This window comes from Pelophylax lessonae, assembly GCF_965119305.1.
Source record: "Pelophylax lessonae genome assembly, chromosome: 3".
Classification (NCBI taxonomy): Eukaryota; Metazoa; Chordata; class Amphibia; order Anura; family Ranidae; genus Pelophylax; species Pelophylax lessonae.
The window spans coordinates 42,141,825-42,154,791 of NC_138770.1; the positions used below are offsets into that span (position 1 = coordinate 42,141,825).

General features: G+C 45.4%; 2 protein-coding genes across 2 annotated transcripts in view; both read left to right on the forward strand.

The window, feature by feature from the left end:
- LOC309550696 (uncharacterized protein) overlaps positions 1–3,053 on the forward strand; it is a 151,549-nt gene extending 148,496 nt beyond the window's left edge. Inside the window, exon 3 of the mRNA XM_082251030.1 lies at positions 249–3,053. Coding sequence (XP_082107156.1) covers positions 504–2,888 — 2,385 coding nt within the window. The 5' untranslated portion in view covers positions 249–503 and the 3' untranslated portion in view covers positions 2,889–3,053. The remainder of the gene's footprint in view (positions 1–248) is intronic.
- The window catches only part of LOC309550683 (uncharacterized protein), a 3,164,715-nt gene that overhangs the window by 1,430,148 nt on the left and 1,721,600 nt on the right, over positions 1–12,967 (forward strand). The gene's annotated exons all lie outside the window — the stretch shown is intronic.

Genomic DNA, 12,967 nt, shown 5'->3' on the forward strand with positions numbered 1-12,967 from the left:
CCCATTCTTTCACAAGTATTTTTAGAAGCAGTCTGCGTGCTTGATTTTTTTTTTTTTTTTTTTTTTTTTTACACCTGTGGCCATGGAGGTGATTGGAACGCCTGAATGCAATGATTTGGAGGGGTGTCCCAATACTATTGGCAGTATAGTATGTATATTGATAATTAACTCTTCTTGGGTTTCTATAATTCTCTAACGAAGGATGACAATATTAGGCATATTTGTAAAACTCTTTATTTCTTCCACAGGTTAATCTTCTGAAAAACATTAATTCTAGGAAAGATGTAATTTGGTCTGTTTTCCACATGAGAAATCGTTCAAACTTTGATTCTGACCTGGTGAAATTTTCCTGCTCTTTCTATTGACCTTGGTGCTCATCCTGATCATCTTGTTGGGAATAATCAACATTCAGTGGACTTCTCAATCCATCACAGACTGGGACACACACATGTAGCCCTGATAATACTGTGTTTTACCATCAGTACATAAACCCATCCGTCAGTATGCCTTCTTGTATTGTGGAAAACTGCGATTCTCATTGGAGAAAAAAAGAACTTAATGTAATTTTCCATGTGTTCCCCAAAGACAAGGTCCGTATAAAACAATGGCTTATGAACACCGGACAGTTTGATGAGAGTAGCATAGAGGAGGCCGTTTCTAGGATCTGGCTCGGTAAAGCCAATAACTCATATCGAATATGCTCAAAACATTTCTCTTTAGACATGTACGAAAATCTAGGAGGTAAATTGTCATTGAAGAAAGGAGCTTTTCCAAGTATATTTAAAAATCTGAAAACTGTTATTGAAGTTAGTGATAATGAGGAAAGAAAGAAGAGGCTTTGCACAGAATATAATAGAGTTTTGACCTCCTCTTTGTCTGATCAGCCTTCTTGCTTCATCGCTGATCACAATGAGGGTCCGTCTCTCCATCCTGCAGGTTCTTCTGCACAAGCTGGAATCTCATCTTTTCCAAGTCTGGATGATCCTATGTCAAGGGTAGCCCATGTTACTGAGTCCTCTCATGTGCCAGAAAATTCTCAATCTTCTTTTTTAAGTTTTTTTAGGTCCATGAAAAGACATAGATCGTCCAAAGGCGTTATGACTGATTTTCCAAGAGAAACCAAGGACAAAAAAATCGGAACGTTCCCGTTTCATGGTACTAAAAACAAAAAAGCTCAGCACAGTCCAGTCACAGCCGATGTTGGAATTCAGTGCAATTTATACCGCAATTTAAAATCTAAAGAATGGGTATTACCCCAAACAAAGGTTATTACTAGCACACCAAAAAAAGAGAATGTTGAAGGACTCATCTCAGATGGAATGTGCAACGTGACTCCAAGTTCAACTTTCAGAAGCCGACATGAAAACTCATCCTTTGCTATCCAAATGGATGATCATGATGTATCGTACTATCCCTCTAATGAATCCTCTTTAGAATCTGAGGACAACATCTCTGGTAGACGTGTTGATGAGGTTTATACTCCATTTGGTAACCAAACGTCACCATCAGCTGTGTCAGGTTCTGATTACGGGAAGGAAAGGAAATTCCTTATTTTTGAGAGCTGTCTAGATAAACTTTTGACAATGGTACGCTGCAATCATAACAATTGCAATGCTTCTCTTGCTCAAGTTGAAAAAAGTCTGCGTGGGTCTTGCCTGTCGGTGTACGCAAGGTGTAAAAACGGTCATCGCTCTCTGCTGTGGGAAAGTCAACCGAAAATCAGAAACGCTCCAGTGGGCGATGTTCTCATATCAAGTGCCGCTCTATGCAGTGGTTCCAATTTTCTAAAAATTGAAAGTTTTCTCAAACTCTTAGGGATGGTCTCAATTAGCAAAACAACATTTTACGAATATCAGAAAAATTATTTGTTCCCTGCCATTGATTACCAATGGAAATTAAACCAACAAAATATCATCTCTCAACTCCCTGGACAAGTGGTCTGCCTATCTGGTGACGGCCAATGTGATAGCTCTGGATACAATGCAAAATATTGTACCTATTCCTTTATGGAAGCTGAAACACAAAAAATTGTTGGGTTTGGTGTTGAAAAGCATACGCCAGGGTCAAGTTCGGTTGAGGCTTCAGAGGGTAAAGCTTTTGTAAAGGCACTGGACGAAATAAAACAAAAAGGCCTCAATGTGAGAATTGTATGTACAGACCGGCATGTCACAATCAAAAAGATAATCCGTGAAAAATATCCAAAAATTTTACACCGGTACGGTGTCCAGCATATGGCAAAATCTATCGGGGCCAAGATTAACGGCGCCAGTAAAAAAAAAGGATGTGAAGAGTTGGCACCTTGGATTCCATCCATAAAAAATCATTTATGGTGGGCATCTGCAAATTGTGAGGGCAACCCTACAGTGCTTAAGGAACAGTGGTGTTCCTTATTGTTCCATGTGATCAATGTCCATCAATGGGATGGATGTGAACATTACAAAGAATGTAATCATCTTCCCATAAGTGAAACATCACACCTCACCAGGAACTGGCTGAGAGATGGGTCATGTGCTCACAAGGAGCTCCAAGAAATCGTTCTAAAAAAGACATGGCTTGGAGACATAGAAAGAATGTCTATGTTGTGCCACCCTGGCCATCTGGAAACTTTTCATAGTACTGCTCTGAAGTACAAACCAAAAAGAAACCACTTTTGTATTGATGCCATGGTAGCCAGGACACAACTCTCTATTCTAGAGCACAATTATAATGTAGGGGGAACAAAATCTGTGCCAAGCAAATGTGACCTATCAGAAAGTGGATGGTACAGAAGTCAATACGGTAAGGAAAGAGGGCAGTGGGTTTTAAGGGTTGTGCATGAACCACATCGCCAAGACTTTGTGTACGACATATACAACCACATTTTTGACGCTTTACAGCTTCAGCTATGATCCCGGTATCAAATCTTTTATCTGTTGATTTATTTTCAGGTAAAAGTGATCCAAGCGGCTCTACAGCCTCCCAATCACTTTTACAGGGCTCAGAAGCAGTCAGATCTCCTGCCTGCAGAGGAGAGGGAGGAACATCCATTCTTCCCTCTCTTCTGTGATCAATGAAGCAGGAAGCGGAAAAACGGAATTTTTGTAAAATCTTACCTGTAAAATTCCTTTCTCTGAGTCCTCCGACAGTCGCCGCCTCTTCATATTCGTCACATATGGGGTATTAGACTTTGCTCCGAAGGAGTAGCTAGGCAACAGAATATGTTAACAATAAAGCTTTTAACATATCCCACCCTCAAGGGGTGGTCCCCTCAGTCAATACCCTCCTACTTCCTGCAACCATATCTCAGTTTTAGTGGAATAGCAGTAGAGTATACAACCAAACCCCAAAAGAGGGGCGGGGGCGGCGACTGTCGGAGGACTCAGAGAAAGGAATTTTACAGGTAAGATTTTACAAAAATTCTGTTTTCTCTTACGTCCTCCGACAGTCGCCGCCTCTTCATATTCGTCACATATGGGGACGTCCCAAAGCAGTGCAAACATGAGGGGTGGGAAACGCATCCGCGCCGAAAAGGCAACGCAGTCTCCGCATCAAAGAAAGGAACCTTACCAAAGGAAGGAAACCAGCTGGGCAACAGTAAAAAACAAGTGCTCAACAGGAGCAACAACCCAGGAAAAGACAAAAAACCAAGGGATACAAAAAACTATCCCAACAGCCAGGAGTCCCCAACAAGGGACCCTATGGAACAGCCGCACTAAGAACCTTGCGGCCAAAGGAAGCATCCGCCGATGCCTGAACATCTACTTTGTAGAATTTTGTGAAAGTGTGCACGGTCGACCAGGTCGCCGCCTTACACACCTGGGCTACAGAAGCCCCATGACGACAGGCCCAAGACGTACTCAAAGATCTAGTAGAGTGCGCCTTCACAGGGACAGGAGGAGCCTTACCCTGCAAAGCATAGGCCTGTTCAATGGTCTGCCTGATCCATTTGGCGATGGTAGAGGCCGAAGCCGCCATGCCCTTCCGAGGACCCTCTGGAAGAACAAACAAGGAGTCAGTCTTACGAAAAGACTCAGTCGATTTAACGTAAACCCTTATCGCCCGAACAACATCCAGAGAATGCAATCTCACCTCCTTTGGATGTTTAGGCTTCGCGCACAGCGAAGGCAAGACAATATCCTCATTAAGATGGAATTCCGAAACTCGTTTCGGAAGAAAAGAAGGATTAGGTCGCAAGACCACCTTATCCAAATGAATAACCAGGTACGGAGACTTGCAGGACAAAGCTGCCAGCTCCGACACTCTGCGAGCCGAAGTGATCGCCACCAAAAAGGCGACCTTTTTGGACAACATAGACAACGAGATCTCCCTGATCTGTTCAAAAGGAGCACGTTGTAACACAGATAGAACGAGATTCAAGTCCCAAGGGGGCAAAGGATCCCTCCTAGGAGGAACCAGATGCCGCACACCCTGAATAAAGGTGCCAACCAAGGAGTTGGAAGCCACGGGACGTTGAAACAGAACGGCCAGCGCAGACACCTGACCCTTTATCGTAGCCAGCGCCAAACGCTGAGCAACACCCGTCTGAAGAAAAGACAGCACACGGGAAACCGAGTACGTGCGGGGTGAAAACCCCCTGGACTCACACCAGGCAAAATAGGCCTTCCAAGTACGGTAATAAACCTTCCCCGAGGAAGACTTCCTCGCGTTGATCAAAGTATGAACGACCTCTGGAGAGAGACCCTTCTCCTTCAGGACCTCTGTCTCAACAGCCAGGCCGTCAAAGCCAGCGACTGTAAAGCAGGATGGTAAATCGGTCCCTGAGACAGTAGATCGTCTCGAAGAGGTAGACGCCAAGGGGCGTCGACCGCCAGATTCACGAGGTCTGCGTACCAGAATCAGAATACATGTCAGATCGCCGCAGCGATCGCTGTACAGTGCCCAAACATGCCAAAAAACATGCCCCACAGCACACAGCTTCACACACTGATCAGCCTGACACAGACAGTGTCACACATCTCCCCCCCCCCCCCCTTGCAGCCCACAGCATGCAGCCGAGAGATAGGGAGACAAGCAGTGTGATGAAAGGCAGGTTACACAGTCCCAGACTGACACCCCCCCAGACAGACAGGTCCCCACATAAATACTCTTACCTCACATGGCGTGGGGAACCCGCACAGGCGAACAAGCCGCTGCACATGAGGCAGGGAGAGTCGCATTCAAGACGCACAAAATGGGGGTTAAGAAACCGCACAGCGTCCAGTGAGGTAGCCACCTCACCAATCATCCCTGCACCGAACAGGGATGGGTCGTTCACTGTGCCAGGAGCGTTACCTGGCTGAACGCTCGATGGCAGACTGGGAAGCCACTGACCCACGACCTGCGATCAGGGGGATCAGCCCGAGACCCAGTCTGCATGATCCTCTTCATCCGAAGAACTAACTAATGCTGACAAAAATAACAGCTAAGTAAAGGTAGAGAGAAAAACTCAAACAAAATTTTAAAAAGAAGAACGAGTCTGGGGCAGAAAGCCCCAGCACAGAAAAAGCCAGCCACTCCTGACAAGCTAGACATTAAAACTGAGATATGGTTGCAGGAAGTAGGAGGGTATTGACTGAGGGGACCACCCCTTGAGGGTGGGATATGTTAAAAGCTTTATTGTTAACATATTCTGTTGCCTAGCTACTCCTTCGGAGCAAAGTCTAATACCCCATATGTGACGAATATGAAGAGGCGGCGACTGTCGGAGGACGTAAGAGAAAGAGGATTTTGTCACTCCTTGTTTGGTTCAGTTTACCTTGGCAGTACCAGCCAGGGAGGCGGCCAATCAAACCAATCTCGGATTGATTGACTCCTAAGAGGGATCAGGGGTTTTATAGACCCCTGATCTCTCATTAAAAAAATACCTGTCACTGCCAGGTGGTGTCCATCCCTTGTGATAGTAATAAAGTTAAATAAAAATGTTTTTAAGAAAATGTAAAAAAAAAAAATGAAAGCACCCCAGACCCCCTGTGCTTATGCGCAAATGTGCATGTAGGTCCCACATGCATCTGTAACCAGTGATTGCACCATACATGTGAGATATCACAGCAAATGTCAGAATGAGGGCAATAATTCTAGCAGAAGAGCTCGTCTATTATCCAGTTGTCTTCTAATCTGCCCGTGCCCAGTACTGTACCTCAAGACATGGGTTCTACAGTATACAACAGGGGTATTGAATTAAAATTCAAGGAGTTACAGTCACTAGAATTTTCTTCTGGCCGAGGTCAGAATCTCAAGTCTGTGCCATGAAAGATTGTACTTTCCTTTTCCTAGCGCAAGCCACGCTCTCTGGCCCTTTTGTTACTTTTTCCTCCACATACTCTGCTAATACTCTGTAAATATAAATGAGATGTTCCCCCTTACATCAGGTGCCCGTACAAGAGAAATTCATTACATTAGGTGTCCCCATCAGACCACGCCCTATATTTTAGATTTCCCCATCAGAGTGCCCCCTTAAGTAATGTGTTCCCATCAGAGTGCCACCTGACAACAGGCATTTCCGTCAGAGTGCCCACTTACATCAGGTTTCTGCAACAGAAGGCCCTCTTACATTAGGTGTCCCCCAACAGTGTGCTCCCTTACATAATTTGTCCCCATCAGAGTGCCCCATTAAAAAAAGGTTCCCCCATCACAGTGCCCCCTTACATAGGGTGTCCTCATTTAGATTGCCCCCTCACATTGGGTGTCACCATCAGAGTGCCTCCTTACATAAGGTGTGCCCATCAGAGTGCCCCTTTACATCAGTTGTCCCCATCACAGTGACACCTTACATCAGGCATTCCCATCAGAATGCTCCCTTACATCAGGTGTCCCCATCACAGTGCCACCTTACATCAGGTGTCCCCGTCACAGTGCCCCCTTACATCAGGTGTCCCCATCACAGTGCCACCTTACATCAGGTGTCCCCATCACAGTGCCACCTTACATCAGGCATTCCCGTCAGAGTGCCCCCTTACATCAGGTGTCCCCATCACAGTGCCACCTTACATCAGGTGTCCCCATCACAGTGCCACTTTACATCAGCCATTCCCGTCAGAGTGCCCCCTTACATCAAATGTCCTCATCAGTATGCCCCTTAACATAAAATGTGCAAATCAGTGTGCCCCTTAACATAAAATATGCCCATCAGCATGCCCCTTAACATACAATGTGCCTATCAGCGTGACTCTTAACATAAAGTAAGGGGCATGCTGATGGGCACATTTTATGTTAAGGGGCATGCTGATGGGCATATTTTATGTTAAGGGTCATACTGATTTGAACATTTTATGTTAAGGGGCATGCTGATGGGCAAATTTTATGTTAAGGGGCACACTGATGGGCACAACAAAATGTGCCCATCAGTGTGCCCCTTAACACCACATGACAGCATTCCCTCCACTAGTCATATTTAGCCATATGTAAGTATGGTTTTCCCCACTTGGGTCATACACTTGTTGATATTCCATACTTGCTGGCTATTTTATAACAGGTGAACTATTGTCTTTGACAGGCTTACATATTTATTTACTCCTGAGGAGTGGGCCAACAGACCCACAAAACGCGTAGAGTTGTATACAAGATATTCTGTTGAGTTTTAATCCAAGACATTCTACTCATGTATTACTGCTACATATGCCTTGCGCTGATGCTCATTGGCCTGTGCATTAACCATTATACTTTTATTGTATGTTTTTACTCAATTTAAACTATGTACTAAGTTTATTGCTTCATATCTATGTTGCTCTGTAATCCCGTCATGTTGATCATGTTTTGTATTAATATCATCTGTTACTTGTCGATACTTGTTCATATCCAGTTATGTTTTTATAATAAACAAATACATTCATTATTCCATAGTAGTGACTATTGCGTGCACCTCATTCAAAGTCCCATCTGGGCCACTCCTTTCTTTGCACTTAACATAACATGTGCCCATCAGAGTGCCCCTTAACATAAAATGTGCCCATCAGAGTGCCCCTTAACATAACATGTGCCCCTTAAAGTGGAGTTCCACCCATTTTCGTAACTTTAGATGTATGTAATCCCCTTTAAAACGACTTCTACCAATGGAAACTTTTTTTTTTGCTAGTAAATAACACTTCCGGGTCCGATTGGCGATGACGTCATTCGGCGATTTGCAGTGTGTGCTGGGATGTATTCCATTCCAGAAATCTCGCAGTATTACCCAGGAGCTGAGCTGTACTCTGTGTATACAGGCCCCGCCTCCTCTCAGTGAGTTGTACTGTATGCATTGTATTCAGGACGTGCTCTGCCTCGCCTCCTCTCAGTGAGGATATAATGCTTTCAGTCCTCGCTCACTGAGAGGAGGCGGGGCAGAGAACGGCCTGAATACAATGCATACAGTACAACTCACTGAGAGGAGGCAGGGCGGAGGCGGGGCAGTTCACGGCCTGAATACACACAGTACAGCACAGCTCCTGGGTAATACTGTGAGATTTCTGGCACGGAATACATCCCAGCACACACTGCGAATCGCCGAATGACGTGATGAGAGGAGGAATAAAGCAGAAATTAAGGTATTTACTAGCAAAAAAAAAAGTTTCCATTGGTAAAATTCGTTTTAAAGGGGATTACCTACATCTATGTAATCCAACCTATTAAAAATGGGTGGAACTCCGCTTTAACATAACATGTTCCCCTCAGAGTGACCCTTAACATAAAATGTGCCCATCAGAGTGCCCCTTAACATAAAATGTGCCCATCAGAGTGACCCTTAACATAACGTGCCCATCAGAGTTCCCCTTAACATACAATAAGGGGCACTCTGATGGGCACATTTGATGTTAAGGGGCACTCTGTCGACAGAGGTGGCAAGCTGCGAGGTATCATAGCTCGCAAGGAGCGAGAGTCGGGAGCCGCGAGCAGCATGGGGCGGGGCGTGCATGTGACATCACACCTCAACTTCCGGCAGAGAGCGAGAGCCACGGTCAGCAGCAAGGGGGGCAGGCGCACACGCTACATCACTGGTTGCTGGGACACCTGCGATCCCTGAAACCAATGATTGCTAAAATGTGGCACTACACTGACGGTCCAGGCAGGAGCGTCGCTTGGTCCGCGTTTGGACCGCGAGCTGCCATTTAGTGATGGCTGGCCTACAACCTGAACAGTTGGCTGTTCGGTTGACATTAAATATTCATATTTAAGATGGAATTTTATTTCCAATTTTCTTGTAATATGTGACAATTAACAGATGAAAGTCTTTTTTTTTTTAACTATCAGACTAGCTATCACTTGTTTAATCTGATTTTAAACTAAATATATATATATATATATATATATATATATATAAAATAATTTTTACATTTTTTTGTTTGAAAAAAATTGACTGTTCTGTTTAAGAGAAAACAAATTTTTAATAGAAAATTCTTTGTTACAAAAAACAAAAACAAAGTGTGTCTTTTAAAAATGCTGTAACCCTCGAGTTGTAGTAGGATTTTGTAATACAATTAGATGCCTTGTTGTAATCAAATTAAATAAATATAAGAAAAATGTAATGTGTTGACCGTTATCTTAAAAAACAAAAAAAAAAAACTATCACATCAAAACAATGTTGTAAAATAAAAATATGTATGCATTATACTGTATATTAGTTGCTGTACATTGCTCCACAGGTGCCTAAAAGATCCAGCCGTTTTACACGTCAAAACTCATAAGCAGGTAAGAAGCGCAGTGATCAGTGTTTACACGTGTACGGCGGCACACAGCTGCAAGGACACAATTGCATGCCATAGTTACATAGTTGGTAAAGTTGAATAAGGACAATAGTCCATCCAGTTTAACCTACGTAGGTGTGTGTTCATGTAGATAATTATTTCCCGTATCCCTGTGTAGTGTTCAATAAGATACACGTCCTCAAGTCTTTTGAAACTATCAATACTTCCTGTTGACACCACCAATTGTGGGAGAGAGTTCCACATCCTTATCACCTGACAGTGAAAACCCCCCCCTATGCAGCTTAAAGGGATTGTAAAGCCAGAAGGTCTTTTAGTCTTATTCTATGCCTCCCCCCCCTCTAACACTTACCTGAGCCCGTCTTTATCCAGCAATGTTGCAGGAGTGTGTAAGCTGCCTGGGACTCCCCTCATTGGCTGAGACAGCAGCGTGGCGTGACTGGCTCCCGCTGCTGTCAATCAAAATCATTCAGCCAATCAGGGGAGAGAGGGGGTGGGGCCAGGTTGTGGCTCCGTGTCTGAATGGACACAGGCAGCTGTGATTTAGCTCAAGTGCTCTCATGGCAAGCTCTAAGTCAAGGTTAAATAACACTTTAAGGCCCCTGTCAGGACTCTGGCAGCAAGCCTGATGTGCAGAGGGTAGCCTCTCACTCACCAGGAGACAGAGCTCAGGCGAGTCACCCAGGCAGTAGACACAGGCTAACCCAAGGTGCGGAATCTAAGTGCCAACTGGTCTTCACCAGAGCCTCTGATGGGGAAGTTTGATTTTGCTGCGTGTATAGCACAAGGTCGCGGTCCTTGGAATTGCCCCGCCAGGAGGTGAAAAGGTCCGGATCCAATGGCAGATGGACAGACAAGGGTGAGACAGAAGAGTGGTACAGGGCAAGCCGAGGTCAGGACGGGCAGCAGACAAGCGAGGTGAGGGACCGGGAGGTCAAACAGTAATCAGGCAGGATACAATAGGTCTCAGGTTCAGGAACACAGGAGGAGCTGCAGACAAGACAGCAAAGTGTGAGAATACTAGACACCCTTAAATAGGCCATTGGGCGCCAAAACCAGAAAGGTAATTGCGTGCGCATGTGCGTATGCCTGCGAGCCCGGGCGAACGGCCATGGGTCACAGGCCATTCCGCATTGGCGAACGCACATTCGCAATAGAATGGGCAATAGAAAGGTTTGTGCCTGCGCACATTAATGTATACAGCCCCCTTCACATGGACAATCCAATCAGATCTGCCTGTCAGTTTTGCAGGCGGACCTGATCGGATGTCCATGCATTCCTATAGACTTGTCTGTTTATACCCGCCAACCTGCAATCCACTAAAATAAAAACAGAAGGGGATCCCTTCCCCTCCGTCTAGGTGGATCGGATCAGAGGGCATTTGGGTGTAAACAAAAAGCTGGTCCGTTTACACCTGACCACCCACAAAGCAGAGCGGATGAAGGATCTGGCGGCTGGATCACACAGAGCGGAGATCTCTTCCTGTAACACAGCTTGTATATGAATAGCCGGCCGCTGTGAAGCAAAGTCCCCCCTCCTGGACCGGCTCCTATGATAGACAGCACACTGCTCCAATGCTGGTCCAGGAGGCAACCAGCTATTCATCTACAAGCTGTGTCTCAGTGAGAGATCCCTGCTTTTTGTGATCCGGCCACCAGATCCTCCCCATTCCTTGCTGCTGCACTTATGGGCACCGATAATGCTGCACTTAAGGCCATTGATGGGGCTGTACTGATGAGGCGGCAATAATGGGTACTGATAAAACTGCACCAATGGGCACTAACAGGGCTTCACTGATGGCCACTAATAAGCTGCATTGATAGCCACTAATGAGGTGGCACTCTTAAGCTGCACTGATGCTACACTGATGGGCACTGATAGACTGTTCTGGTGGCCCCTGTCGAGATGGCACTGATAAGCCGCACTGATGGACACTGAGGAGGCTGTACTGATATGCTTCATCTTAATATTGTTAAAGTTGTTGTTAATATTGTAACTTAATTCCGCATAAAAAATTTACCATTTCATGAGATAATTTACAAAGGCGTATTCAGGGGTGAGTGTAGGGGTTGGGTGGGGCAACTGCTGGCTAGTAACTCTTAAGGCTTGGCTAGTAGCTCAGGACTTGAAATTTTGAGCCCTGGCATAAAGTATTCAGCGCTGTGGTCCGGGTGATGGTACAAGTCACTTTCATCTGCTGTTGGAACAATATCAAGTCAACATGAATGCTTCTCAAATGTTCTGAAGAAACCTTGTAAGTTTTGCACAAATAAACTAGAAATGTAGGCTTAATAAAATAAAGCATTACATAATTGTGGATTTTCGTCCTATAGTTACTAGATGAGCAAAAAATAATTAGACAAGAACGTGCCTCAAAGTTTAACTTCTGTACGTGAGAAGACCTCATTTTTTTGACATTATGATAACTGATATTTCATGGGGTCATGGGTGCCATGATGTTTTTGGATTTAGATAGCACAAGGCAGGCTGAGAGAAAATCACCTGGACGGTGTCGCTGCTAAAAATAAATTTTTTTATATGTTCATTGATTGGACAATGGAAGCATGACAGAAGGGTAATGTAGCGCTGGATGCATTAATAGTATATGTGGTATCCATTAGGGCTGACCTGCATGTCCTGTCTAGAGTTGGGCGAATGGTTCCGGCCGAGCAAAAGTTCAGCTCGAACATCATCTGTTCGCTTGTGCGGCGAACAACTACCGAACGCCCTGCACAGTGCATTCTAAGCCCTAATTGGGCAAAGCTTTGTCCAGTTAGGGCGCAGTGAATAGCTAGTTGTCAAGGAGCAGACTAGGAAGCTGGCCGCGGTATCCTTAACAACCGATGAGTCATCAGCTGTCAATGGGATTCCCTACTGACAGTGGAATTAGAAAAAAAACAATGCCAGCCGGGCCTGGTATGGATTTTAAGGGAACCCCCACTCCAAAATCCCCCCCCCCCATAATCCATATCAGACCCCTATTGCATTCCAGGCTACATTACCTCAACATGGGGGGTGGGGTGCTTTGGGGTGGGGGCTCTGGCCTGTTGCTGTGGGGGTCTATAGGGAGGGCTGGATCTGGGGGCCCCCTTGTTAAATAAGAGTTAGATAAGCCCTCGGTCCGCAGACGTGCACAACCACAGCCTAGGGTTGTGGGGATAAGGCCCTTGTCCCCATCATCTGCCCCAAAGCACCCACCCCCCCATGTCTAAGGCATGTGGCCTGGTATGTTATGGGGGTGCTCGCTCATCCTCCCCCCTTTCCTCGCCTGCCAGCCTGCTCGCATAAAGGGTCTGATATAGATGAGGACCCCA